The sequence below is a fragment of the Cetorhinus maximus genome, chromosome 13 (genome assembly GCF_964194155.1).
Source record: "Cetorhinus maximus chromosome 13, sCetMax3.hap1.1, whole genome shotgun sequence".
Lineage (NCBI taxonomy): Eukaryota > Metazoa > Chordata > Chondrichthyes > Lamniformes > Cetorhinidae > Cetorhinus > Cetorhinus maximus.
In genome coordinates this window covers 55889887-55916765 of record NC_135891.1, presented here as the reverse complement: position 1 = coordinate 55916765, position 26879 = coordinate 55889887, and the positions used below count along the sequence as shown (strand labels likewise).

Below are 26879 nucleotides of genomic sequence, written 5' to 3'. Positions count from 1 at the left end.
TGACTCCAGTTTTGCTAGGGCTCCTTGATGCCACACTCGGTCAAATGCTGCCTTGATGTCAAGGGCAGTCACTCTCACCTCACCTTGGGAGTTCAGCTCTTTTGTCCATGTTTGAACCAACACTGTAATGAGGTCAGGAGCTGAGTGGTCCTGGTGGAACCCAAGCTGGGCATCAGTGAGCAGATTATTGCTAAGCAAGTGCCCATTGATTGCACCGTTGATGACCCCTTCCATTACTTTACTGATGATGGACAGTAGACTGATGGGGTGGTAATTGGCCGGGTTGGATTTGTCCTGCTTTTTCTGTACAGGACACACCTGGACAATTTTTCACATAGCCAGGTAGATGCCAGTGTTTTAGCTGTACTGGAACAGCTTAGCTAGGGACGCGGCAAGTTCTGGAGCACAATTCTTCAGTACTATTGCCGGAACATTGTCAGAGCCCATAGCCTTTGTAGGATCCGTTGCCTGCAGCCAATTCCTGATATCATGTGGAGTGAATTGAATTGGCTGAAGAGAGGTATCTGTGATACTGTTGTCCTCCGGAGGAGGCCGAAATGGATCATCTACTCGGCATTTCTGGCTGAAGATTGTTGCGAATGCTTCAGCCTTATCTTTTGCACTGCTGTGCTAGGCTCCTCCATCATTGAGGATTGGGATATTTGTGGAGCCTCAAGAAGCTTGACACCATCCTGGACAAAGCAGCCCACTTGATTGGCACCACATCCACAAACATTCACTCCCTCCACCACCGATGCACAGTAGCAGCACTGTGTACCATCTACAAGATGCACTGCAGGAATTCACCAAGGCTCCTTCGACAGCACCTTCCAAACCCACAACCACTACCATCTAGAAGGACAAGGGCAGCAGGTAGATGGGAACACCACCACCTGGATATTCCCCTCCAAGTCACTCACCATCCTGACTTGGAAATATATCGCCGATCCTTCACTGTCGTTGGGTCAAAATCCTAGAACTCCCCTCCTAACAGCACATGGACTGCAGCGGTTCAAGAAGGCAGCTCATCACCACCTTCTCAAGGGCAACTAGGGATGGGGAATAAATGCTGTCCCAGTCAGCGAAGCCCACATCCCATGAACGAATAAAAAAACTAGGAAAAATACAGTACAAAATAGTAATTATTATGTCCAGAAAACGAGTGCACAAATCAAAGATTCTTTATATATAATATACAAAGTCAAAAACAGATAACAAATAATGGATTTAATCCTGTTAAAATAATTAAAGATAATATTCCAGAGCTAGAGTGTGAGTCCCAGAGTAAAAGAATGTTAAGTATGGAGGAAGAGGAACAAGGAAGAGTAATATGATAAAAGTCCAATTGTGCAATTCAACATAACTTGCCTTTTGGGAAGCCTACAGGATCGGTTACAATGTTGGTTTTACACTTGCCGAATTTCATTCCCCGAAGGATTGGAGGGGGACACGCCCAATTGATTCCTACAGCCCCGCTGCCATTTTATGCTCTAATGAGTGTTGACTGGCATAAGGCAGGACTTCCACCCCTCACTCAGTAGGAAATCCCGCCTTGGACAGCTGCCGGCCATTAAAATTGACCAGCAGCTCTCCAGTCCCTCCAGCAACAGCACTGTATTAGTTGGAAGAGGCACTGCATGGAGTTGCCTAAGACTAAATCCCTGGAACCGAACAAAAAGATGTTTCAGGGCTACCAGGGCGGGAAGGGTAGGGAAGGCCTGGGGGGTCACAAGGGGGTCATCAGAATCTTGGAGCAAAGGCCTGGGGAGGGAGGTCCAGAGGTCACCAGGCCTTAAGGGGAGGGCGCATCCAGTCAGAAGGGGGCTTCTGATGGAGGCACCCCCGCCCCCCCAACCCTCTCCACTTGAGATCGAACTTTATTTCTGAGTTTCCCACTCCCCTCCGAGCTTTCATCCGCCCACCAGACTTAAAATTGAGGCTGGACTGGAAGCGGCCCTTAATTGAGACCCTAAAGGCCTCAAGTGGGAAAGGGCGGGCTTCCTGTCCGAGGCCCTGCCCGCCCCAGCGTAAAATCACTGTGAGGTCGGGGCGGGTGGGAAGCTGGTGGTAATTCCGTCAGTGCAATTTCAACTCCCCGCCACCTCAAAACCCTCTGGGGGCGGGGGCTGGGGGAGCAGGTGAGCATAAAATTCTGGCCAGTGTTCCATGTAGTCTTGTGGCTTTCCCATCCAGGGAGTTAGGTTCACAATATCCCAGAAGATGAATACAACTGTAACTGTTGATGCACTTCATACGACACTCCAATGATATTTTAACAGAGGTACATAGAAAATAGGAGGAGTAGGCTATTCGGCCCTTCGAGCCTGCTCTGCCATTCATTATGATCATGGCTGATCATCCAACTCAACAGCCTGCTCCCGCTTTCTCCCCATATCCTTTGGTCCCTTTTGCCCCAAGAACTATATCTAACTTCATCTTGAAAACATACAACGTTTTGACCTCAACTACTTTCTGTGGTAACGAATTCTACAGGTTCACCACTCTCTGGGTGAAGAAGTTTCCCCTCATCTCAGTCCTAAATGGTCTACCCCATATCCTCAGACTATGACCCCTGGTTCTGGACTCCCCCACCATTGGGAACATCCTTCCTGCATCTACCCTGTCTAGTCCTGTTAGAATTTTATAGGTTTCTATGAGATCCCCCCTCATTCTTCTGAACTCCAGCGAATATAATCCTAACCGACTCAATTTCTCCTCATATGTCAGTCCCGCCATCCCAGGAATCAGTCTGGTAAATCTTTGCTGCACTCCCTCTATAGCAAGAACATCCTTCCTCAGATAAAGAGACCAGAACTGCACACAAGGTGTGGTCTCACCAAGGCCCTGTATAATTGCATCAAGACATCCCTGCTCCTGTACTCGAACCCTCTTGCTATGAAGGCCAAAATACCATTTGCCTTCTTTGCTGCCTGCTGTGCCTGCGTGCTAACCTTCAACGACTGGTGTATGAGGACACCCAGGTCTCATTGCACAATCCCCTCTCTCAATTTGTAACCGTTCAGATAGAAATCTGCCTTCCTGTTTTTGCTCCCAGCTTAAAGGAAGTGGGTTAGAGCTTTTAGGAGACAGAGAAAGTCATATAACTTCTGAGCAATTAACTTCTAAAAGCAACATATGGGACAGGCTTTTGAGGTCATCAGGCACGTGCGGTGGGGGGGCCTGGGAGCGGCTGGAAAATGGTGCCAATTAAGGCCCGCCTAGCGTGAAATGCGGCTCCGCATTGACCGGGAAGGGCCGAATGGGGGCGGGTGCCTGTTGGCCGCTGGGTCCAATGGTGACCAGGCGGTCGGTTTTAAAATGGCCCAGGCAGCCCCTGTAAGGACATGTGTTCAGCATTCCCAATGGAGTAGAGTGTGGTTGGACATGGCAGGCGGCAGGTCAGGCGGGTACTCAACCCCCCAACATTTCCGACGCATGCCTCACTGTCCAGTAGAGAGGAGGTGGATGCCAGGAGATACCCTTGCCCCCAGGTATGGGAGGAGGCCACCACACCTCACCAAGAGGGCATGGGAGGAGGTGGCAGCAACAGTGAGCAGCCATGACGTAGTGCGGTGCACATGGGTCCAGTGCCGGAAGCAGTTCAATGACCTGCTGCACTCAGGAAGGGTGAGTACCGTGTTGGCATGGGTCAGTGTGCAGAAGTGTTAAGGTGTGTCCGTCCGTCAGGGCTGTTAGAGTCTGAGTGCCAATTGTCAATCATGCCGGAGCTGGCCAAGGGGGTGAGCCCTGGCTACTTGGACTGAGTGTCTTGCGGCTCATGGGCCATGGCTCGGATGTGCCCTACAAGGTGTTGCTCAGCTGGGGTTGGCCAGGCTGCAATGGCGCTGCAGGTAGAGAGTGGACTAATCAATGCTCCTCTGTTGTTTCAGGAGAATACATGCCGTAACCAGGCAGAGAGGGCACGTACAGACAGAGGGCAGCCCAATCTCCTGCTGCTCAGCAGGATTGAGCAAGACGCCCTGGAGCTCGTGAGCCAGCACGCTCCCCATGCAACCGGGTGTGGAGAGGCAGGGGTGCCCAGACGAAGGTAAGAGCGCAGTGCACAGAGGTGAGAGTTCCAGCTTGTGCAACCATTCTTGTGTAGTCTCTTCATTGCTGGGAGCCTCAAACCTGGAATTCCCATTGATCATTGAAAGACGGTGGCACTATGAGTCAGATCTCCATTGTCCCACCAGGGTACCTGGAATGCACAGTGACAGTGTGATGACTTTAACTACTGATGTGTCCTTCTTCTTCCTTTTAGCTTCACCAGCAAGTGTTCACTCTGTGAAGCCCAAAGGGCCCAGCCCTGACACTGGAGGATCACCGAGCTTCTGTTGCACGTGTGTCACACCCGCTCTCTGGAGCAGGCACCAGCACGGATACCAGCACCTCGATGGGCATTAAATAGACAGATAGTATCTCCGTGCACATTGGTAAGGGCACTTCACACTCGCTTGGGGTGCAGGCGGAGGCAGAGAGTACCCAGGGTGCCAGCAGTCAGAGGGCTGCTGGAGACCAGGATGATACTCAGTTGAAGGCTGATGATGAGCCTCTGAAGTTGTCCATTAGGTGGCCGATGCAGGATGTCCAACGAGATGTGCAGGAGGATTTGGCAGAGATCTATGAGGGTCCATATGCCATGGTCTCCGTTATGGAGGAGTCCATGCGGGACATAAGCACTGCATTGACTTTCATAGCCGTGCGCACTGCCTCCTCCATGGAGAAGCTACTCCAGGGACAGAATCAGGGGTTCCTGGGGTTGCGCTCAGACCTGCAAGCCCTCACACAGGCAATGGCCTCAGGTGGTCAGTGTCTGTGTGGGAGATGAATGAGGCACCCAGTATCCCAGCTAGGTGCCCATCCATCAATGGCGAGCAGGAAGGCCCAGTGCGACCTCACATTGGCACACGAGCTGCTTATCATCTCGGCTCCTCTCAGGGCACTCTGTATGACAGCAGCAGCTCCTCCGCCCCTCTACTAGTGACCGTTGCATTTGTTGAGGCTGCGATGACTGGGGAGATGCCAGCCGTGGCACTGGCTGCTCCCTCCCAGGTGGGGCCAGCACAGACTCCACTGGCCAGAGGACGACCACCAAGTCATCAAGGCCAACAAGACAGCAGAGTCAACAGGCTGCCTCTGATGCCGGTGTGAGCGAGGTGGGGGGGGGGTGGGGGGGTGACCTAGGTGTAGCACTCGCAAATGTAAGTTAAAGGCACCTGGAGTACAAGAGGGACAGTTCACGGGTGATTTTATGTTCATTTATGTTTACTTTATCTATACTGGTCTGGGAATGAAGACCAGAGAAGTTTATGTAAATAGTTTGGAATTGTCAAAATGAGATAAATTTTGCTTTTGTTGTCATGGCCTAAGTATGCTTCACCTTTTTATTTTATTGGTGCGGGGAACGCCAGGTGTGTAATGCTGGACGAAAGTGCTCTGAACTTTACTGCCCAGGCACTGAGTGTTCTTTATGTTCAAATGAAAGGGCCATTTCAGACATCCGGGGTGGAGGCTGCAGCCCTGTTATGTGTTTGAAGCTGATCTGTGGTAGCCTAGTTGAAGGAGTGTTGGATCAAGGCATCCCTGCCTCCCTGGAGGTTACAGAAGTCTGCCTCCATGCCCCTAGCATTCTCCTCACCATGCTCCTCTTCTGACTCACTACTGGACTCATCATGTGTGGCCTGGGCAGCTGTGTTAAGATTCTCTTCCTCCAGTGGGTCCCTCCTTGCCAGATTGTGGAGAGATTGTGCCAGATTGTGGAGAGTGCAGTATGTAACCACTATCAGTGGCACCTGCTCTGGGGGGTATTGTAGTGCTCCCCCTGAACGGTTGAGGCTTCCGAAGCACATCTTGAGAAGACCTATGGTCCTCTCTACCACCGCCCTTGTGGAGGCATGACTCCTGTTATACCACTGCTCTGCCTTTGTTCTTGGATGGCGGAGAGGCGTCATGAGCCACCTCTTCAATGGATAGCCCTTGTCACCCAGAAGCCATCCATCCAGTCGGGCTGGAGCACTGAAGAGCCTCGGCACCTGGGAATGTCTGAGGATGTAAGTGTCATGGGAGCTGCCAGGGTACCTTGCACAGACTTGCAGAATCTGCATCCTGTGGTCACACACTATCTGCATGTTCATGGAGTGGAAGCCCTTCCTGTTGACAAAAGAACCCGGCTCACCCACTGGCGCCTTGATGGCCACAAGTGTACAGTCGATGGCACCCTGAACACAGGGGAACTCGCTGCAAAGCCTCCGACTCGCTGAGCCGGGCTGGCCTCATTTGTATGGTAAAGAATAAAGGTCAGTACCCGTCTGAACAGAGCTCCTGTCACCAGCTTGACACAAATGTGGGCAGCTGATTGGGACACTCCACACAGATCCCCCACTGACTCCTAAAAAGAGCCGAAGGTGTAGAGGTTGAGGTCCACAGTGACCTTCAGAGCTACCAGCTTGGGGTGTCCACCCACACAGTCGGAGGTGATCTTAGGATCAATCATTTGGCAAATGAAGGTCACGCTCTCCCTCGAGGTGGAGCCTCCTTCAGCATTGCACCTCGGACATATTGAGGTAGCTGCATTGCCGCCTGTAAACCCTGGCAGCAGGATGGTGGCATCTTCTGTGGTCCCTTACACCTTGGACTACCTGCTGGCCCTGTGCCCCTCGTGCCTGTTCCTCTCCTCCCACAGGTTCCTCCCCTGGAAGCTGCACATGGATACCTGGCCTCCTCTCCCTTCTGGCCCTCTCGTCCTCCTCAGAGGAGGTGCCTCCAGCGGAGACCACAATCCCCATTACCAGGGTAAGGGAAGGCTGTCTGAAAGCTGGAATGGTCCATATGGTCTGAGCCATCTGAGGGCCTTGCAGACAGCAATGAGTCCTGAAATGAAGCCTGGAAATGCTAAGAATGAAGCTCAGAACAGAGGTGAAGCTGCCAAGTACCAAAAAGCAACCAACAGCAAACTATCTTCAAAACTCCTCACTACTCACACTGGCAATGCTGCTGACCCTTATTATCCCGCCCTTGGATGAGGTTTGTGAAAATGTCGGCTGGTCACCTGCCCATTTTGACAGTGCGATGAGCTGGAAATCGCACAGGCAACGAAAAATCACAGTCAATTGGACTCTCAAGTGCCTTAAGTGGCCGCTTAATTAATGGCGGGCACCGCTCCAGCACCCACGCGTGTCCGCCGACCGAAATATCAGATGGGTGCGCGATGACGTCTGGACACTCGCCTGGCATCATCGTGCACTATTTTATGTTCGAGCGTGTCGGGTGCGCGCCCACATGCTGAGCGAAAAATTCTGCCCCATGAATTTCTAAGCTACAATCAATGGGGAACAATTCCATAAACTCAATTGGATGCCAAGGACTAATGCCAGGCAGAATATTCTGACACCACAAACGGAAAACAGTTTAAAGTCTTGTTCATTTAAAATAATTTTTGGATCAGAAAAGTGATTGAAGAGATAATATGAATCAAATGAATATGAATGAAAGGGAGTGGACTGTATAATTCTGATCACTGCCTCAGCTGACACTGATGGTCTTAGTTAAGTATCAGGATGTTTTAATATGAAGAGTTTCATTTTACTGAAGGACGGGAAGAATGAGATATCCCAGCAGCAAACATGTGCTCTGTGTGTATTTTCTTCAAATCAAGGAAAGAGTAAAACTGATTGTCATTAACTGACTTTTTTTGCTTGGCTGGGGACAATATCCAAAGGGAAATATAGCTTTGAAGTAGTGACAATAAGTGTGTGACTACTTAAAAGCTGGCATTCCTTTGCCAGCTATTCGTCTGGGAGCAACAGTGCAATTAAAATAAATGGGCAGAATAATAATTAGAGCCAAATGTTATTAAAGTCAATGGGCAGAATTTTGCCCTCGGATGGACAGCCGACCCCCGCCACCGAAACGGGGCCCGCCGCCATTTTAATTGGGCGGGCCAATTAAGGCCCACCCAGCGGCATCCCCGACAGGAAGCACTTCCTGTTCCGGGTGGGGAGGGAATCCCCATCTGTCAAAGTGCGCTCTTTCGCGCGTGTGCGCTGCCTCAGGGAGATTCGTGACAGGTAAGTTAAGTGTAAAAATAGTTGCATTAAAAAATTATTAACATGTCCCCCTCATGTGACAATGTCACACAGGATGATCCTTTGAATGCGGAGGCTGGTGGGGTGATAAGTGAGGACAAGGGGAACCCTATCATGGTTCTGGGAGGGAGAGGAAGGTGTGAGGGCGGATGCGCGGGAGATGGGCCGGACACGGTTGAGGGCCCTGTCAACCACCGTGGGTGGAAAACCTCGGTTAAGGAAGAAGGAAGGCATGTCAGAGGAACTGTTTTGGAAAGTGGCATCATCAGAACAGATGCGACGGAGGTGAAGAAACTGAGAGAATGGGATGGAGTCCTTACAGGAAGCGGGGTGTGAGGAGCTGTAGTCGAGGTAGCTGTGGGAGTTGGTAGGCTTGTAATTCATATTAATGGACAGTCTATCACCAGAAATTGAGACAGAGAGGTCAAGGAAGGGAAGGGAAGTGTCAGAGATGGACCATGTGAAAATGATGGAGGGGTGGAAATTGGAAGCAAAATTAATAAATTTTTCCAGGTCCAGATGAGAGCATGAAGCAGCACTGAAGCAATCATCGATGTACCGGAGAAAGAGTTGTGGGAGGGGGCCAGAGTAGGACTGGAACAAGGAATGTTCCACATACCCCATAAAGAGACAGGTATAACTGGGGCCCATGTGGGTACCCATAGCCACACCTTTTATTTGGAGGAAGTGAGAGGAATTTAAGGAGAAATTGTTCAGTGTGAGAACAAGTTCAGCCAGACGGAGGAGAGTAGTGGTGGATGGGGATTGTTCGGGCCTCTGTTCGAGGAAGAAACGGAGAGCGATCAGACCATCCTGGTGGGGGATGGAGGTATAGAGGGATTGGACGTTCATGGTGAAGAGGAGGCGGTTGGGTCCAGGGAACTGGAAATTGTTGATATGATGTAGGATGTCAGAGGAATCACGGATGTAGGTGGGAAGGGACTGGACAAGGGGAGAGAGAATGGAGTCAAGATAGCAAGAAATGAGTTCCATGGGGCAGGAACAAGCTGACACGATTGGTCTGCTGGGACAGTCCTGTTTGTGGATTTTGGGTAGGAGGTAGAAGTGGGCCGTCTGAGGTTGGGAGACTATCAGGTTGGAAGCTGTGGAAGGAAGATCTCCAGAGGAGATGAGGTCAGTAACAGTCCTGGAAACAATGGCTTGATGTTCAGTGGTGGGCTCATGGTCCAGGGGGAGGTAGGAGGAAGTGTCTGCGAGTTGACGCTCAGCCTCTGTGAGGTAGAGGTCAGTGCGCTAGACAACAACAGAACCACCCTTGTCAGCAGGTTTGATGACAATGTCAGGGTTGGACCTGAGAGAACGGAATGCAGCAAGTTCAGAGAGAGACAGGTTAGAGTGGGTGAGAGGAGCAGAGAAATTGAGATGACTGATGTCACGCCGAAATTGAGAAGTAGGAAAAGACCATCGAATCCCCCACACAGTCAGAATGTCTAAAAACTTGGGATTAAAAAACCTTCCCCAACGCAGTCATGACGTCTCCTGGGGCAGCAGAAAAAATACTGCCAATCAGTTAAAATAATCTGGAGAGATCCTCTCAGAGCCTTCTAGGTGACCATAAGCTAGTTCAGGAGAACACATTAACCATGCTTATACTGCCTGATATTTTGCGTGCCTTTTATAAGATAATTAACTTAAACAGAAAGGTCTCCGTTTCAGACGTCCGCTCTACACAAGGCAAGGGTCAATGTTTCATTCGTCATCGTGTCTGTGCTAAAATTACCAAAGGATCCATAGTGAGTGATACAAAATGTCCTTGTGCCAATAACCCACTATCTAAGACTAGAAATTAACTTTTAAATTAATGACGAACAGGAAATTAAGATTGAAAAGTCGTCGCGTTGTAATTTACACCCAGTGCTAACTTTCCGACACTCTTCCGGAGTTTACTCACTTTGACTCCACTGTGATCTGTCTGCTGCAATTGACAACACTCCCGATACATTAACACTTACCTGCTGCACAGTTCTCGATCCCTGGTCCAAGTTAACTTGCTTTTCCTGGAACTTTCAGTATTTAAACTCTCACGTTGCCAAATCTTTCTGGTTCCTGTTTTTGAGGCGCCAGGCAGCTCCCACCACCCACCTGGAATGAGGCAATTACTGGAATGAGGAAATTAAGGGAGGTGATGGTGTAGTGGTATTGTCGCTGGACTAGTGATCTGGGAACTCAGGTTCGATTCCCGCAACAGCAGATGGTGGAATTAAATAATAACTATGAAAAAACCCATCTGGTTCACTAATAAAACTTTATAGAAGGAAATTTGCCCTTCTTGGCTGGCCTCTGTGTGACTCCAGATCCACAGCAATGTGGATGAGGGGTGGACAATGACCACATTTCACAAATGAATGAAAAAAAAGCCAACACATACACAACCTATGTGTTTGACTCCTCATCTTTTGAAAATTAGCATAGGAGTAAATTCTGAGTTAGGAAACAAGGCAGTGTTGAACCAAATCTCCTTCATTTACAAACTGGAAGCCAAATTATCAGAGCATCTTACTTCTATCAGAACCTTATCACCAGCGGGATTATGAGCATTATGTCTAAAGGTGACTGACTTTAACCTGTGCCTGATTCTTCTGGCATGTGTCCCGATGTCACCACGTGTCATTCCGATCTTCAGTCTTCGATCTTCTGATACTAAGGCCATTTAAATACCAATTGTAATAATTAACAGGGCTGCCCATTAAGGTTGAAAAGCAGGCGAAGAGCTCAGGTGGCCTATGCACTTATCATGAAACCTCATTTTAAGGGCGGGATGAGGTTTCATGAAGGCTTTATAAATCAAATAAAATTTTTTATTAAAATTCATTGACATGTCCCAGCTCATGTGACATTGTCACATGAGGGGACATGTCTGAATGTCTTTTTCTATTGTTTTTGAAGTTTTCAGAATGAAAATAATCGGAGATTTCTGCGCTCTTTTGCTCTCTCCCTGGTTTCAATGTTTCTGTCAGCCCCCCTCCTTTCCTGAACATGCTGATTATTACTGGGGGGGGGGGGGGGGGGGGCGGGGCGGAAGAATGGGCACAGCTTCATTAGCACAGGTAGCACCAGTGGCCCATCTTCCAGTGTGAGCTCAGACAGCTGTTAATCCAAAAAAATTGCAGTCAAACTTTGTTCTGTCCTCACCCATCATTTCTTTCAAACACACACCACTAAGGAGTGATTGTGAGCAGGAACCTTGGCTGACTTTATTTCATCATGCAACTTGAGAGTGACAAGAATCTCTGATGCTTTAGCAAGGTTCAGGATCGCTCATGTTAATGTTTTTCCAGAGTTAATTAAACTTTCTCAATCCTCTTCTCCCTCAACAGTGACTGATGGAGAGTTAGGATGTTCACTGTGCTCACACTTTGACAAAGGGAAAATTTAACCCTGAGTGTGGACAGCATGAGGCTCAGCTTTGATACCTCCTGTGATTAAACCAACTGAAGATGCTCAGTCCTTGGCTCACATGAGTAAAGGATGCTCGGTGAGGTAGTAGAGGTGTGGGATGAGCTATCTCGCGCAAAGTCTGTGGAGATTAAAGGTGAAAAAAATCAAAACCTAGGAAGCCAGATACAGTTTTGACATGTGAAGGTTTGCAATGAGCCAAGAGGATTGTGAATTTATTTTGTCCACAACCTGAGGCACAGATTGGAGTGGGAGACTTGAAGCAGCAAATGGGGATTTCCAGGCTTGTTGGTGCACTTCTGAGTGTTTTAGTGATTTTTAAAAATCATTCATGGGATGTGAGCATCGCTGGCAAGGCAAGCGTTTGTTGCCTTTCTCCAATAGGCCTTGGGCCCATTTTAGTCAGCGCTCTTCATATAAACATTGGCTGAATTCCAATATTAGTCTGTGATGTCAACACAACTAATGCAGAAGCAAAAGGTGGTGTTGAGTGCCTTGCTGTACTCCATGTGGTGTATGAACATCCATACTGAAGTTAGGGAGAGAGTTCAAGGATTTTAACCCAGTGACAGTGAAAGAATGGGGATATAGTTCCAAGTCAAGATGGTGTTTGACTTGGAGGGGAACTTGCAGGATGTGGAATTCCCATGTGACTGCTGCCCTTGTCCTTCCTGATTACGGGAAACAAGTTAGTTTGGGATGTAGAATGTAGTCTGCATGCTAATGGTAAGCATGCATTGTCTGAAAGAATTTACTATTTGTACATGAAATACACAGGACAAATTATCCTTTTGATGAATATATTTAGTTAGTCATTGTGAGTTCCTGTCTGCATGGAATAGCTGCCCATTGGAGCTCACAGTCTTGGAAGCAGAAAATTAAAGTGCTGCTGTGGCAGTTTAAGGGATTACAGCAGTGACAATAGTCATTTTTGCTGATAGACAGTTGGTATTATTCTTTGCCAGGTGCGCCTGAGTGGGTAACAAGTCCAAATCCAGAAAACTGAGCACAAAATCAGGAGACACTTCATTGGAGTGCTGAATAAGTGCTGCATTGTCAGAGGTATCATCTTTTAATGGAACGTTCAACCAAAGCCCTTTGCCCACTCAAAATGGAGGATTGTACAGGACAATATTTATCCATTACAAAAACAGAATTACCTGGAAAAACTCAGCAGGTCTGGCAGCATCGGCGGAGAAGAAAAGAGTCGATGTTTCGAGTCCTCATGACCCTTCAACAGAACTAAGTAAAAATAGGAGAGGGGTGAAATATAAGCTGGTTTAAGGTGTGGGGGAGAGAAGTTGGCGGGGGTGGGGTGGTGGTTGTAGGGACAAGCAAGCAGTGATAGGAGCAGATAATCAAAAGATGTCACAGATAAAGGAACAAAGAGGTGTTGAAGGTGGTGATATTATCTAAGAGAATGTGCTAATTAAGAATGGATGGCAGGACACTCAAGGTACAGCTCTAGTGGGGGTGGGGTGGAAAGACTGACAGGGCATTACAGTTATAGATTTAAAAATAATGGAAATAGGTGGGAAAAGAAAAATCTATATAAATTATTGGAAAAAACAAAAGGGAGTGGGAAGAGACGGAAAGGGGGTGGGGATGGACGAGGGAGTTCAAGATCTAAAGTTGTTGAATTCAATATTCAGTCCAGAAGGCTGTAAAGTGCCTAGTCGGAAGATGATTATAGAGAAGTGCAAAATCTATAAGGGAGTTATAATAGGAAACTTTCATTTTCCTAATAGACTGGAATAATGACAGTAAACATGGCAACAATTAGAGCACAACAACATCCCACAAACAGCAAAGTGATAAAGACCAGATAACCTGTTTTAGTAGCGTTGGTTAATGGATAAATATTTAGGGAAGCTCTGATTAATAGTTTTAATCATTAGTACAAGGAGACACATTTCTAGTCCTAGTTTCACAATGGTACAAAGTTATTTTGTGTTATCATTCAGATAAAGCATGTAAGAGTACAATGAGATATATGTAGATGTTGTCTGTTAATGACAGATTAATTCAATAGATTTTCAGCAGTTTGGTGTTACATTTTGAAGTATATTTGTTTTCAGTTTCCGTATTGTATATCAGTAGTGATCAGAATTAAACCCTGAAAGATAGACAGATGATTAATTAGATTAGAGTTTACATTTTCATATCCCACACTGTTACATACTAAATGCAGTTGTAGACATTGAGGATACTATCTGTTGTGGTCTACTTTTTCCCCTCGTTCCCCCACACAACTTTTAAAATCAGAAAGATTAGGCTGGGCAAACTGTTGCTAGGTCTCTACTGATATTATTTTTTAACAGCTGTTAGGAGTTGCTGGGAGCGACATGCACCACTTTCCGAATACCTCCCAGTCCCTGTGTTTGGAAGCTCGTCACTACCATCATGGCAGTCTATTTTTCAGAGCCACAGTGAAACTGGGGACTTACTGTTTGCTATATTGCGGATGGGACCATTCCTGAGCATTAGTTCACCACCTACTTCTTTAAACAGCAGTGTTTTGGTTCTTGTGAAATGTAACCTTTTTCAGAAATAATCCAAAATACAGCATACACTTTAATTAACATGAATGTTGTTTGGTAGTACAGAACTTGAGTATTGCTGAAAAAAAGAGACGTGCTTCAAAACATGATTTCTGATCAGGGCAGCCATTATCCCGCAGGATAGCTTTGATGCACTGTATTTCAGCATCAAGCTTGCACATTGAGAAAATGGCTCGGGTCCAGTTTACCTCAGATTGCACTAGAAGGGTAAGGCGTCTCAAAAATTTGAGCAACAGGTGAAGCTAGCCATTGCATGCTGTTACTGTGCAGTAGCAACACAAGTGGTATTCTTCACCAACAGGATGCTGCCAAAAAGACGTTCTGCCTACCACACAAATGAGTAACGTGGTGTCTGAATTTCACTGCCGGTGTGATGCCAGGTATGCAGGCCGTACATTCCAACGACTGGCAGATTGCATCAGACAGCACGTCCCTTTGGCTGTTCACAACAGGCAAAATACTGACTGTGCCTAACCAGCCCATCCTTGCAAAACTCAAAACATAGTGTCCAACATTCGATGTGATTCTGCAATTGGCCAACACTTGCTAAACAATTCTGATTGTGCTAAGAATTACACTGAAAACCAATTTATGATTATCAGTCAGGCTCGCAGTGTGGCCCACTTACGCATGCCAGAAGTCACATATATTTATACACAGGGCCCTTTCCTTTGTAGACAGAAGGAGCATGTCCACGCATTACGCCAACTAAACAAAAGCTTGGGGGAACAGCCATTCCCTGGTTCATTATAGCAATGCCTTGACCAATCAGAGTCCACCCGCCTGGTTTGAATTTGAAACAAAAGCTTGTCAACAGTTAACTGTTCCATACTGCATTCTCCATGGCAATGCCTCTGCCAGTCAGAATCCACTTGCCAATCAAGCAGCATTCTCTTCTCATGCTGTATAAATTGTTGTTCCCTTTACTGTTGGTTTATCTTGTGAGCTGTCCTGATGAGTGCAAGACAAAAGGCTTCGATAGCATGTCTCTTTTTCCAGCAATATCCTGACTCTCCATTCTGAAATTCACTTTTTCACAATCTTAACTAAATGTGAAGGTTGATTTTATGAATGTATATTATTGGCAGGGAGCTTAGGGTTGCCAGTCCTCCAGCATTGTCATGGAGATGTCAGGGACACGTCCATGACAGTGTTGCGAGCAACTTAGGAGAAAATTCCTATAGCTATTAAAAAAAAGTGATTGCTTTTCATTTACTTTGAACATCTACATTTATTAGTTATAAAAATATTGGAGATTGGAAAAAAGGCAGTTTAACAGTCAGGATTAGCCAATTGGCCAATGAAGAGTCTGTTTGCCTTCCAATTGGTAGGGGAAGAGAGTAAACCACAAAGACGGGTGTTTTAGATGATTGATGAGAATATAAGAACATATGAAATAGGGCCATTTGGCCCCTTCAGCCTGTTCTGACATTCAACAAGATCATGGAAGATCTGATGGTGAAATGTGAGGACAGAGGTCATGTGATGAAACCTTCAGGAATGCATCCAATCAGAATTGACAGCATGAAGAAGGCCTCACATATTGATCGCACATGAAGGCAGTAAAATCAAGGATGATGCTGCTCGCCAAACGGTGTGGATTCATAAAATCAGCTCCATCACCATCGGCAATAACCCTCCAACAAAACAGATGGATTAGGCTATAAAATGACAGGGATGATTCCTCAAGGGAGCGTTCACAGCAAGAAACAACACTTACAGGGAGCACTGGGTGAGTCATCATGGCCCCAGTTGGGGAATCAGGCCTTTCTATTGAATGTCTTGCATAAGACTAGTACTAACACTAAACTGGCTTCATTCAGTGCTGATACTTATTGAATGTGCTGTATCTCTGTTTGTACTTAAATGCAAAGGAATCTACTATTCACGTATATGAGGATTCTTGTTTTTTTTTCTAAAATACCTTAGATGCAAATTCTTTCAATGTGTTTTTAAAATACAAGAAAACGTTGATTTCAATTTCGAATCATATGCTGTACTTTGAAACAAAAAATATGCACAATTTTATTTATATTGCTTTTTGATTATTTATGGATGAGGCACACTCATTATGCAAATATTCAGACACATAAAGGTCATATGACAGCTTAGAAATTCACAAACTATTGACTAATACAAAAATAATTAAGATTAATTACACTTTACATTAGAATTTTATCTTAAAACTCTTTCAAGTGGTGATCTCAGGCAGAATTATATTTTAAACACAATTTAATTTTTAATGTTACTGTTTTTGCAAACAAATCCAAGTCCATCACTTATATTTTGCCTCTTCACTCCCTTTTCCCTATTGTCTTTACCATCAAGTCTCCTTTCCTTTTTCTAACCTCTGATAATCTACCTTGTTCATTTCTTCAGTACTCTTCATCTCTCCTACTTTCATGCCACTGTCCCAGGTTTGACTCCTGTCTTAAATAATCCTACAATTCCCTTCGTGACTCTCTCGGCATTCACAAAAAGGCCTACCAAGGTACTAATCACTACCTTTGAACAAGCAGCAGCCCCAATTATCTTCTTCCTATTCTCACTATGCTCTTCCTGACCTGCACACCAGCCGGGGTCCAATCTTAGCAACTTCAATCCCATCTCGCTCATTCCTCAGTTCCAATGGACTCTCCTCACCTTGCTCCAGAATGTGTGTTTCCTTGTGATTTAGCCCTGGTCATTCATGAGCTTATTGTCACATTGACATCATGGCCTTGACAGAGACATGGTTGAGGGGTAATGGCACCTTTTCCCTTAATAAAGCTTCTCTGTCTGGATATACTGTGCCCTGAAGTTTTTTTTATTCATTCATGGGATGTGGGCGTCGCTGGTTGGGCCAACATTTATTGCCCATCCCTAATTGCCCTTGAGAAGGTGGTGGTGGTGAGCTGCCTTCTTGAACCACTGCAATCCATGTGGTGTAGGTACACCCATAGTGCTTTTAGGGAGGGAGTCCCAGGATTTTGACCCAGCAACAGTGAAGGAACAGCGAAATGTTTCCAAGTCAGGATGGTAAGTGGGTGGTGAACTTCCAAGTGGTGGTGTTCCCATGTGTCTCTTGCCCTTGTCCTTCTAGATGGCAGTGGCTGTGGTTTCTGAAGGTGCTGCCTAAGGAGCCCTGGTGAATTCCTGCAGTGCATCTTGTAGATGGTACATACTGCTGCCACTGTGCGTGGTGGTGGAAGGAGTGAATGTTTGTGGATGGGGTGCCAATCAAGCGGGCTGCTTTGTCCTGGATGATGTCAAGCTTCTTGAGTGTTGTTGGAGTTGCACTCATCCAGGCAAGTGGGGAGTATTCCGTCACACTTCTGACTTGTGCCCTGTAGATGGTGGACAGACTTTCGGGAGTCAGGAGGTGAGTTACTCGCTGCAGGTTTTCTAGCCTCTGACCTGCTCTTGCAGCCACAGTATTTATATGGCTAGTCCAGTTCAGTTTGTGGTCAATTGTAACCCCCAGGATGTTGATAGTGGGGGATTTAGTGATAGTAATACCATTGAATGACAAGGGGTGATGGTTAGATTCTCTCTTGTTGGACATGCTCATTGCCTGGCCCTTGTGTGGTGCAAATGTTATTTGCCACTTGTCAGCCCAAACCTGGATATTGTCCAGCATTTGAACATGGACTGCTTCAGTATCTGAGGAGTCACAAATGGTGCTGCCCATTGTACAATCGTTAGCGAACATCCCCACTTCTGAGCTTATGATGGAAGGAAGGTCATTGATGAAGCAACTGAAGATGATTGGGCCTAGGACCCTGAGAAACTCCTGCAGTGACGTACTGGAACTGAGATGATTGACCCCTAACAACCACAACCATCTTCCTTTGTGCTAGTATAACCAGTGGAGAGGTTTCCTCCTGGTTCCCATTGACTCAGTTTTGCCACACTAGGTCAAATGCTGTCTGACGTCAAGGGCAGCAGTCACCTTCATCTCACTTCTGGAGTTCAGTTCTTTTGTCCATGTTTGAACCAAGGCTGCAATGGCTGTAATAATGTAGCAACAGTATCATTTGTTTTGCTGCTTCAACCTACACACAGTGCCTCCTGTTTTTCTTTTATCTTAGGCAAATATCATCATCATAGCCCTCCTCAGAGCAGGTGCAACAGAAGTTTTCCGGCTGGGAAAGGAAAAGGGAAGCAAGCCATTGGGAGCTGAGAATAGCTTTGGACTGGTTCCTAGAGAATGAAGTGTTCACTTAAGAGACAGGATAAACTATAACCGAGGAGAGGTTTGGCCATTTTAAAAGTCAAATGGGGGAATCTTTCTGCACTTTAGAGTATAAGTTGCCAACTGAAATAGTGTTTACACACTGTAGCCTTTAGTTTGTTAATTACAGTAAATGTCTTAAAATTTGAAATCTTGTTGAATGATCCTTCCTGTCAGTTAGTGGAAATACAAATATCTTTTTAAAAGCTATCATCTCTACAGAGATCCTAACACTCTCCACCACTTTTATGACCTTTGTCCCCACTAAAATAATTACACTTTCTCCCCCAAAGCATTCCCCCCATGTACCCTTTCTCTCTGCTCCCTCAAGTCCAAGGGCCACAGGCTTTAAGATTTTTGGTTAAAAAAAATGGTACAACCATTCATCGCCAGATCTGGCTAGACCACTTAAAACCTCATCAGACACAATTCCAAGATTATCCTGGATTGCAAAGATAACCCCTGTCTTCTTTTCTCTACATAAACTGTCTTCTTAGACCAGCTTCCCCGCCTTCTCTACCCTCAACACCAACTGTAGGTATGAGGAGCTCATGAACTTGTTTGTCATAAAGATTGAGACCATCTGTCCAGCTGCCTTTGCTGCTTTCCGCCCTTCCCTTTGCCCTTGGGACAAATTTTCATAAAATTTCCCTGCTAGTCCTGAATGCACGCCTTCCTTTTGATCCCATCCCATCTCTTGTAATGCTCTCTCAGCTTATCTGGTCCTTTAGGCTTATCTCCTTCTGCTTACAATCCTATTCCAACCAAACTGTTGACTATTCAACTTCCCTACTGGGTCCCACGATAGCTGATATTGTTAATAGTTCTGCTCCTCGCAATGCGTAATTGTGAGTGAGATGCCAGTGAGTGTGTGATGGCCTTGTGAGTGTGGGAGTTTCGTGTGATAAAATGGTTGCCTTACAATGGCAGCACATAAGATTATTCATCCTTTTTCTGCACTGGATGGTCGACCTCTTGTGTGCAGCATTGGCACTGACCATCTTTGCCACCGCCTCCCAAGCCAGAGTGGTGATACCGATGGGCCTCCTGCGGCCGGGGCAGGGATAGAGGACATCATGGTGGGCCTTCACAGCATCCAGAAGGCCTCCCAGGGATGCGTCACTGAATCAGGGGCTGCACTCTTCTTGGCTTTTGGGACCATATCTTAACCAGTGCCCTCCTGGGCTGCAAGCATTGAGAAGTGTTCGCGTGGCTGCTGTTTAAGCATGGTGCCCTGCATGAGGAAGCGGTGAGGTAACAGCCTGGTAGGCTAATTGGAGGCCGCCCACCAGTGTGACGCTGTGTTTCCTGTGGCTGCATAATTAATGAGGCGTGAATGGGACAATACAGCATGAAAACCTGCCAATGCAGCCGGTGGGTAAAACAACTTTTTTCCTGCCTGCTACCGCACTTTGTGCAAACCTGGAACGATCCTGCCCATTGTCTGTGTGGATGCCAGAAGCTACTGTCAGCTTCATAGTTGTAGTGATGGTGAAGTTTCACCATCATTACAACAGCATTGTCATGGACAAAAAGTTAATATTGTACATTTACATGCTAATTTGCACAATTAAGTCTTTAGCTTGAGTAAATGGGAGCAAAGAACAATCAGCAGCTTCTCTTTCCTTAGAACACTATAAATGTGAATCTGTTACCTGTTCAATTTTAAGGACTGGATTAATCAGCGATACCTTGTCCAAGGTTGGTATGGTGAATCCCCTTTTCAGGATTGCTAGGAAACATTTAGAATAAGAAACAAGAGGAAGAAATATGTTTGATATTATTAGGTAATGGATTTTGTTGTTAAAAAGATAGATTTTTATAAAATTGTTTGCTCCTTTGATGAGTGGGAGTGAGGGCAGAAGGTGCTATTCCCACATTGAGAGTGGAGGGGAGTATCTATGGATGGCGCAGGAGTGGGGGGAGTCTGACTGTGTTAGGGGTTCAGTCCTGGCAGTAAGCCTCTTCAGGTCCACAAGCAATGTTGTAGCAACACTTTCTCTCTTCAGCCGCTGGATTTCTTGAGACCTGGGAAACTCAGCTGACCAGGGTTAAACCTGTAAGGGCAGCCTCATTATAATACTTAAATTGCCAATGTGCCTCTTGTGAAGAAGTTAAACCCAGAGGGGAGCAGGTTTGAGACTCTCTAAAAATTTTTTACATCTGATTCAACCCTAACCCATCCTGTTTTTGGCAGTTTAAATTCACCCCTATGTATAAATTAGTGCCACAATGCGTTGGCTAAAATGTGAGGCCAAAGTATTAAAATTAGTTCCCACAAAGTACTGACACACTTTACTCGTTAGGAAATAGTTTAAATATATGTACCATTTACAATTCAATACTGTATTTTATCAATCTTGTAATTATACTGGGATTAGCAACCACTTACTAATTGATTATACTGCTAAAGTCACAGTACATAATAGGATCTTAGAAAATGAAACAATCTCAATTTAAATATTTTGGATGTGGTTCAAAGGAGCTAATGCAGTTGACAAATTGTTAAAGGATACTTGAAGAATTATTTGAGTAAGGACACTGGCTTTAATGTGACCCACACAGTTTCCTAAGGTTCTGTACAGCATGATACCATGATGCTTTAGTGGCTTTGTGTTTCTCATGTCTCTCATGGTAGGCTTTGCAAGGCTGCCATTTTCTCAGAATGGGATGTATGGAAGAGAGGAATTGGGAGACGCCAGCCTCGATTTTTCCAATTGGAAACGCTGATTTTAGGGCAGGGGTAAATTTGGAAAACTTATTACCCCAGATCTCTACCCACTTTACACATTGCATGTATTTTGGGAAGCAAGGGGTATATACACAAGGAGCATCCACCTAACAAAGTGTAGCAGTTCCATTTTAATATTAATGTGGGAGTGGGGATATCCAATGTTGTGGCATGTAAGGTCTCTATAGGTAAGATTTCTGTGGGGGTCCTCTTGGCCGCCACCTGTAACTAAGACAGGGGATCAATGGAAACAATTGAGAAATGACATTTGAAAACTATCATCTCCAAGTTGCTCTCCTACTGACAAAACCACCCTGACTAGGACATATGTAGTCATTTCACTGTCACTGGGCTAATATCCTGGAATTGTCCACCTACATCATTGTGAGTATATCATTACCACAAGGAATGCAGCAGTTCAAGGAGTAGGCCCACCAGCACTTTCTCACAGCTACCAGGGAAGGGCAATAAATATGACCTGACCAGCAATGCTAAAATCTCAAGAACAAATAAATGAAAATAAAAGCTGCTTCTCCATAACTGGTGCAGAGATATTTTGTAGCTGTGATACTTAATTTACCAACTTGTAGCAGTTAAATGGCTAAAAAAATATACTGTGGCCTAAAAAGTCTGACAGTGTGGGGAAAGGGATGGGAGGGGTCTTATTGCTGGTGTGTCCGCCTGTGGCCTCCATTGCTAACTCTTCCAAATTTCACAGTGTCAGAAAGAGGAGCAGCTATGAACATAGGAGGAGTAGGCCATTCAGCCCATCAAGCCTGCTGTGCCATTCAATTAGATCCTGGCTGATCATCTACCTCAACGCCATTTTCCCACATTATCTCCATAACCCTTGATGTCATTAGTATCTAGAAATCTATCGATCTCTGTCCTGAACATGCTCAGTGATTGAGCTTCCGCAGCCCTCTGGGGTAAAGAATTCCAACAATTCACATCTTCTGAGTGAAGAAATCCGTCCTCATTTCAAACCTAAATGGCCTGTCCCTTATTCTGAGACTGTGTCCCCTGGTTCTAGACCCACCCCCCCAGCCAGTGGAAGCATCCTTTCTGCATCTACCCTGTTTAGCTGCTTATGAGTAGCTTGCAGGGAGCATTTCAGCTCCTATTTATTTATTATCTCAGAACCATGCAAAAACTATATGATGGTTTCTGAGAAGATCATTTGCTAAAGCTTTCCAAATTCTTGCAGTCGAAATATGTCGACTTTCCCCACCCTACTCCCAGCCCTTGTAACAGGCTAACCTCAGGCTCACATGAACAACACTGCAGCAAATTTGATAGTGTTTTAAAATTCAATATCCCATCCCCATCCTGAAATTTCTCTCATATTTGGTATCTAAGTTGCTCATTAATAACTACTAATGCTCCTGCACACATATGACAGCAGAGACGGTGGACTACTTGAATGAATAAAATAGTCTGCAATGTGACATTATACTGTACAACTGCAACAGTTGGTTTACCTTTAGGCAGCCCTACCGTTTATCTTTGGAATCATCATCTTCTGTAACCCCAACTTCAGCATAATTTCCATTGTCTCTGTCTTTGATATGATAAAAGCAATTATTGTGAAAATTAATTTTACACAACATTTTGACTGTGGTAAGTTTTTTAAGCTCCAGAGCAAATTTGTTCTCTCAAGAGTGAGCAACTGTCAGCTCTAGAATGACTAGTAAAATCAGGAGTTGCTCCTAGCAGTGAGCATTTCTGTGTAAAAAAAAGCTGTACTTTGCAGCAATTACATTTTATTGTGAAGAATTAACAAGCAGTTATTAACACAGACAGTTTAAAGTGTCTATGGACATAAAAGAAGAAAATAGGACTTACTGGGATTTGCCCCACTTTAGATTCTTCCACAGCCAGGTCCACTCTAATTTAAAAGTTAGAAAGCTTTTTTAATGATTCAGTTTTATATGGATAAACCACAGAAGTCACATAAATGGATGAATTGCAACAAAAAAGGGATTTCCTTGGCAAATCATACTGGGACTCTTGACACCTTGTGCAGTGAAATGGTTGGTTATTGGTGTTCTACATGGTGAAGCTAAGAAATCTCAACTGGACTTCTGGGGACAAAAGCCCTCATTTGAAGTGCAACGCGTTCCTACAAGGAGGCCTCTTCTGTAGCTGCATTGAAAACATCCTAGAGATAGGTTTCCTGCTCACTTTTTCCCTGCAGGAATTGATGGAGCGGTAGGAGAATGTAGGGAGTAGGTTATGGTGTCTGGAGATCATGGCAACGGAACCTCACTGTTATAAACTGTTTAGTCACAATTCCATCTTTATGACACAGATGAGCTGTACCGCATCTTCCCACCCAACATCATTAGGATACGGTAGCATAGTGGTTACATTACTAGACTTGAAGCAATCTTGAAGACCTGGGTTATGGTAGGTGGTGAGAAAACCAACTTGAGAGATTGCCCAGCTTGTCCTCTTCCTCACAAACCCGACAGCATTGCCAAAAAGTGACCACTGAAGAGTTGTTGTGGAGACCAAGCTCCACCTTCACACTCAAGCCACCCTCCACTATGTTGTGTGGTACGATTACATGAAAATTGGGATAGTTTAAGAACTGTTTTAGCAGCTCACAGCTGGGCAATATTAAGGCTCTTTGGGCTATCAGCATCAGATGAATACTGAACTCCTACAATCTGTAGCCTCATGGCTTGGCATATCCACATTCTTCCATCATGGTCAAGCCAGTTGACCAGCCATGCTGACTTGGATCTATATCACTATCTTCATTGTTGTTTGGTCGAAATCTTGGAATGCCCTACCTAACAGTGCTGCGGCAATACCTCCATCATGTGGACTGCAGCAATTCAAGAAAATGGCTCACCACCATCTCAAGGGCAACTAAGGATGGGTAATAAATGTTAGCCTTGCTAGCAAAGTCCATATTCCAAGAATGAATTAAAAAACACCCTGAAAAACAATCCCTGAGATGTGCCAGTTTATTACTTTAAGCAATTTATAATCAACAAATAAGATTTGTGGAGAATTTCTCTTGTGATTGAGAGAACCAACACGGGGGAATAATTAATATCATCTCTTGCTCACCATACACCTGGTAAAAACTGCAGACACATCTTTGCTATGAAGATTCTATTCATACAGATACATTGAAATGCAGCTTATTTTAAAAACAGATGTGCCTTTGAAGTTTTATATATATATATATATATATATGTTGTACCACTCTGAGGCATTGGAGCAGGGTAAGAACTTATAGCATTGCTGTTTGTCAATTGTCACTAGCATTTTCTGCCTGGAACCAAGTACTGTAGTTTGTGGCCTAAAAAGCTGGGAATTACTTAGAAAGAAATAAAATATTTTATTCTTATTTAATTTTTACCTGTTCAAAGACACTGATCCACAGAGTTTCATGTTTGAAATGAACATTTGTCCACGCACACTGACTGTCTGTGATCAACATACAATTCGTTATAGCAATATTAACATATGACTTCTGCTCACAAGAAAAACAATTTTAATTCCCTAACTTTACCTTTCTGTATTGAACAAAGGCATTTTTACTGCACTAGACTCTGGCTGATACCTATGATCCTACAAATAAATTATTTAAAGAAAGGGCCAAGCTTTGCTGAAATAAAAACAGAAGATGCTGGAAAAACTCAGCAGATCTGGCAGCATCAGCAGAGAGAGAAACAGAGTAAAAAGCAAAAAACTGTGGATGCTGGAAATCCAAAACAAAAATAAAAATATCTGGAAAAACTCAGCAGGTCTGACAGCATCTGCGGAGAGGAACACAGTTAACGTTTCGAGTCCGTATGACTCTTCAACAGAACTAAGGAAAAATAGAAAATAAGTGAAATATAAGCTGGTTTAAGGGGGGGTGGGTGGTGGGACAGGTAGAGCTGGATAGAGAGCCAGTGATAGGTGGAGATTGCCAAAAGATGTCATAGACAAAAGGACAAAGAGGTGTTGAAGGTGGTGATATTATCTAAGGAATGTGTTAATTGGTGACATAAAGGGTAGAAAGCAGGATGAGCAAGGTACAGATAGCCCTAGAGGGGGTGGGGTGGGGGCAAGGGATCAAAATAGGCTAAAAGGTAGGGATAAAACAATGGATGGAAATACACATAAAAATAATGGAAATAGGTGGGAAAAGAAAAATATATATAAATTATTGGAAAAAAGGGGGATCGGAAAAGGGGTGGGGATGGAGGAGAGAGTTTATGATCTAAAATTGTTGAACTCAATATTCACTTCGGAAGGCTGTAAAGTGCCTAGTTGGAAGATGAGATGCTGTTCCTCCAGTTTGCGTTGAGCCTCACTGGAACAATGCAGCAGGCCAAGGACGGACATGTGGGCATGAGAGCAGGGTGGAGTGTTGAAGCGACAGGGAACTCTGGGTCCTGCTTGCGGACAGACCGAAGGTGTTCCGCAAAGCGGTCATCCAGTCTGCGTTTGGTCTCTCCAATGTAGAGGAAACCGCATTGGGAGCAGCGAATGCAGTAGACTAAATTGAGGGAAGTGCAAGTGAAATGCTGCTTCACTTGAAAGGAGTGTTTAGGCCCTTGGACAGTGAGGAGAGGGGAAGTAAAGGGGCAGGTGTTGCACCTTCTGCAGTTGCATGGGAAGGTGCCGTGGGAGGGGGTTGAGGTGTAGGGGGTGATGGAGGAGTGGACCAGGGTGTCCTGGAGGGAACGATCCCTGTGGAATACCGCCGGGGGGGGTGAAGGGAAGATGTGTTTGGTGGTGGCATCATGCTGGAGTTAGCGGAAATGGCGGAGGATGATCCTTTGAATGCGGAGGCTGGTGGGGTGATAAGTGAGGACAAGGGGGACCCTATCACAGTTCTGGGAGGGAGAAGAAGGTGTGAGGGCGGATACGCGGGAGGTGGGCTGGACATGGTTGAGGGCCCTGTCAACCACTATGGGTGGAAAATCGTGGGTGAGAAACAGAGTTAATGTTTCGAGACCATATGACTCTGCTTCAGAGCTAAAGAGAGGTAGAAATGTGATGGATTTTATTTTGCTTAAGGGGGGGTGGAGCAGGTGGAGCAAAATAGAAGGTCAGGGATAGGTGGGAGCTCAGGAGAGATTGACAAAGGTGTCATGTACACAAGACAAAGAGAGTGTTAATGGCAGTGGTAAAGACCAAAGAAGGTGCTGATAGTGGCATAAAAGTAGGATAGCAGAATGTGTTAATAAACGTTTTGAGTCTGTGTGACTCTCCTTTAGAGCTACCTGTATTTCATTTGCAAAATATGAGGTGTAAAGGCCACTGATAAAGCTAAAATGACAATGCTAAAGGCTCAAGCTCTCCTAAAATTTGTCTTGTGACAGTGATTTAAAATAGAAATCCAAAACTTTGGAGTAATGGAATAGATTGAAGCAAAAGGAGAAGTTGGTTTAATCACTGTAGGTGACTAATTACTAAGCTGGACTTAATTTAGTTCAGACAAGTTTACACTTTTAGACGACTGTTATCAAAGTAAAATTTTTGAAGTAAAATAAGCAGGGATATTTTCCAATAAACAGGCATCTGCAAATTAAAACTGCACTAGGGTAGGGAGAGGTTACTATCTGTGATCATTTTGATACAGTTTACTATTTCTCCTATATGCATACTGCACTTGCAGAGAGAGGAAATATTGGTTAGATTTACATTTTGTAAGGACATTCAAATAGAATTAGCCTATGATGTTTATTATTTTCATTAATGGCACAAATGAATTCTTCCAGATATTTCACCAGACTTTAGGAACCACTTATAGGGCCACTTTAATTAGTTTGCCTTCCTTCATCTATTAACATTTTCTCTTGAGGTATTTATGGGAAATCCAAAAGAGATTAACAAACAAGAAGTAACCAACTAATTAT

General features: G+C 45.0%; 1 protein-coding gene across 1 annotated transcript in view; it reads right to left on the bottom strand.

Annotated features, from left to right (window-relative positions):
• Positions 1-12177: 12177 nt before the first annotated feature.
• The window catches only part of LOC144689194 (bactericidal permeability-increasing protein-like), a 59347-nt gene continuing 44645 nt past the window's right edge, over positions 12178-26879 (bottom strand). The window contains exons 12-16 of the mRNA XM_078556310.1: positions 24386-24453; positions 22855-22897; positions 22507-22570; positions 19934-20010; positions 12178-13620 (exon numbers count right to left, since the gene is read on the bottom strand). Of these exons, the coding sequence (XP_078412436.1) occupies positions 13579-13620; positions 19934-20010; positions 22507-22570; positions 22855-22897; positions 24386-24453 (294 nt within the window). The 3' untranslated portion in view covers positions 12178-13578. The remainder of the gene's footprint in view (positions 13621-19933; positions 20011-22506; positions 22571-22854; positions 22898-24385; positions 24454-26879) is intronic.